This window comes from Psammomys obesus, unplaced genomic scaffold, assembly GCF_907164565.1.
Source record: "Psammomys obesus unplaced genomic scaffold, mPsaObe1.curated_primary_1811, whole genome shotgun sequence".
NCBI classification, from domain to species: Eukaryota; Metazoa; Chordata; class Mammalia; order Rodentia; family Muridae; genus Psammomys; species Psammomys obesus.
The window spans coordinates 2,003,487-2,006,627 of record NW_026590511.1 but is presented as its reverse complement, the minus strand read 5'-3'; the positions used below and the strand labels follow the sequence as shown (position 1 = coordinate 2,006,627).

Sequence of the window (3,141 nt, the reverse complement as noted above, 5' to 3'; positions counted from 1 at the left end):
CCCCCATCCACCCACCCATCCACCACCCAACCATCCACCCCCCCATCCACCCATCCACTCATTCATTCTCCCACTCCCCACACTTATCCATTCATCCCTTCATTCAGCCATGTATTTATCCACCTGTCTGTCCTGCCGTCCTCCCAGGGTGGAGGCTCAGTCCCTCCACGTCCTGTCTCCCTGTGTGAGGATCTCTGAGTGGCCTGTTTCAGGTCTGGCTTGGGGCCAGCCTTTCTTGGCATCTGCTTGGTGCTGGCATAGCACGGCCCCCCCTGATGGTGCGGTGGGCTTCCTGTGTGACCTGGCAGCTCCGCCCCTGCCCCTCTCCATGGGTCACCCTGACCTTCAGGTGGATGTGGCCAGGTGGAGGAACCCCGGAAGAGAAGTCCTCCAATGTCATCGGGCACCCTGGCACTGCTGCCGAGGACTCCAGGGTCCATGGCTCAGTGTTTCTCCTGGCCTGTCAGGACATGCACGTAAAGTCTGCTGTCTGTGGGCTTGGGGGTGGAGACCAGGGGTGAGCAGAGTCAGACCTAGGGACACCGATTCCAGCATCCTATCCTGCTGCCAGCCCATAAGTGAACCCTGACCCACCCTAGGCATGCAAGCCCCGGGGTGCTTGTGGGGACAGTAGCTTTCTCTCAGCAGGGAAAGGAACTCCAGCCCCCAGGCTCCGTAATGTTGCCCCATCCCTGACCATGGACACGGGGCACCATGTTGGGTCCCAGGCATGACTTTCGTCTGGTGCCAGGTGCTGGCGACAGGACATGACAGTGGCAAACGTGGCTCCCAGAGACGTGGCCCTTGATGAAGCCACATGTGTTGGAGTGGCCCAGCCTGGGTACTGATCTGAGTTGTACCCTTGGCTCTGGCCCATGCTGTTTGGTTGTAGCCAAGTACCAAAGGGTAGCCTGAAGCCCAAGGCCAACCAGGCCTCGGTTGATGCCCAAGGTGGCCTTCCTTGGCCTGAGCCCATTGTTACAATGGCCTTCCTCCAACCTCTATCATGTCTCATCACCTTTTGGCAGATGCTTGCTTGCATGTGGCATCCTCAGGCGATTTGAGGGTTTGAGCTCAGTGGCTCAAAAGGGCGCTGGGACCTGCTGACTGCAGGCGAAGGCACACTGATGAAAAGCTGTGACACCCCTGTGTCTCTGTGAGCCTGGGTCAAGTGAGCATGGAGATTTTAGTAATTTTGTTCACATTTCATTGTACTTTTTCAAACTTTGTATGTGTTGGATTGTGCACGAGTGCAGTACTTGTGCTGGCCAGAAGAGGGCGACAGATCCCCTGGAGCAGGAATTCTAGCTGCCTGATTTGAGTGCTGGGAACCCAAACCAGGTGCTCTGCAAAAGCAGCCAGCCTTAACTCTTGAGCCTTGGGTTTTACTATTTAAAATCTGCAACTCCAGAAGGGATGTAAGCTGAGTGTCTTTCCCAGTCACTCCCGCACTGAACTGAGCCACAGTCTCACTTGAGCCCAAGCTTGCTAATTAGCTAGTTTAGCAGGGTGCTCTGTGTGCCCCAAGCACTGAGGTTACAGGTGGGCACCGTGCCCTCACCTCCCAAGGTCCTTGTGGGTTTGGGCTCCTGACTCAGCCCTTGTCAGACACAGCCAACACTGGACTGCAGAGCAACCCTCAGCCTGCTGTTACTTCTTTCTTTGCTACCCGTCCTTGGAACAAAATGTGGGGAAGCCATTGACAGCCACACGAGTGTCTGCCGTGGCCTCTGAACAAACGTTCATGTGTGGGCAAGTGTATAACACACATGTGCAACACACACACACACACACACACACACAGCCAAAGAACTGATAGCATTCTCTGCTTTTCCTTTTCTTTCTTTAAAGACAAGGCCTCACCATGTAGCCCTGGCTGGCCTGAATCTGTGTAGACCAGGCTGGCCTCAAGAGAGTACTGTTGAGTGCTGACATAACAGCTAGAGTTTGGGATCTGGGACCCTTCCAGATGTGGCTGAAGCATGTGAGTGGGGATAATGGCTGAGGCGTCCAGAGAGCTGTGACAACTGAAGTGCTTCAGAGCATGGGGTCCTGGGGGATCCACGCGCACAGCAGGCGATTGCACGCGTGTCCCCAGCCTTCCGCCTGAGGCCCAGCAGCCTCTCTGCCGCCTTCCATGGGTGGGGTGCCAGGCACACGTTCAGTTCAGGAGGTATGGGTAGGGTCCCGCTGAGAGCAGAGTTTCGGTGACCAAGTGAGCACTCCTGAGCTGACCCCACGCAGGCCTGGTCCATTGGCTGCAGGAGAGGGATCAGTGGGAATTAGCAACTGGCCTCTGGGGACTGTTTGTCACACAGGCTGGTGGCGAGGCCCCAGGTGCCACTGCCATCTAAGCAGCTGCCGGGCCTTCAGCCATGGCACATCTTGGAGATGCAAGGCCAGGGGACACGTGTTGCTCCTGGCCTCCTGTCTGCTGCAGCCGGGCGTGGGCAGCATCCTGAGGGAGCACCCCGTGTTCTCGGGTGGGCGAGTTTGCAGAACCTCCCCGATGGCAGGGTGTATGGCGCCCCGCAGGAGGTGGGTGGGGCTTTGGGGTGCATGGTGAGGTGACGGTGACGGGTGTGGTCTGCAGGCACTGGTGAGAGCGGCAAGAGCACCTTCATCAAGCAGATGCGTATCATCCATGGCGCCGGCTACTCGGAGGAGGACAAGCGTGGCTTCACCAAGCTGGTGTACCAGAACATCTTCACCGCCATGCAGGCCATGGTGCGCGCCATGGAAACTCTCAAGATCCTCTACAAGTATGAGCAGAACAAGGTGAGGGCCGGCCTGTGGGAGGGCCTGCTCCTCCGCAGCCAGTCCTGAGGGTGGAGCTCGGAAGGGTAGAGGGTAAGGGACAGTAGGGGTGGCTGGGTAGCTGGGTGCCTGGGTGTCAGTATCACCTGGCTTCCTGGAGACCCATGCCCACTGCGCCTCTCCAGCTTGTTTGTTTAGTTTTTAGTAGCATTTAAAAATAATGGTATTTATTCTTTGAGAATTTCCTCTGTTTTGATCTTATTATTTCCTCTCCCTCACTTTTTCTGTTCTTCCCCCACTGGGCTGGATTTTTCTTTTCTTTCTTTCTTTCTTTCTTTCTTTCTTTCTTTCTTTCTTTCTTTCTTTCTTTCTTTCTTTCTTTCT

At 55.9% G+C, this 3,141-nt stretch overlaps 1 protein-coding gene across 1 annotated transcript in view; it reads left to right on the top strand.

Moving 5' to 3' along the window:
* The window catches only part of Gna11 (G protein subunit alpha 11), a 15,903-nt gene that overhangs the window by 6,524 nt on the left and 6,238 nt on the right, over window positions 1–3,141 (top strand). The window contains exon 2 of the mRNA XM_055607712.1: window positions 2,594–2,778. Within this exon, the coding sequence (XP_055463687.1) occupies window positions 2,594–2,778 (185 nt within the window). The remainder of the gene's footprint in view (window positions 1–2,593; window positions 2,779–3,141) is intronic.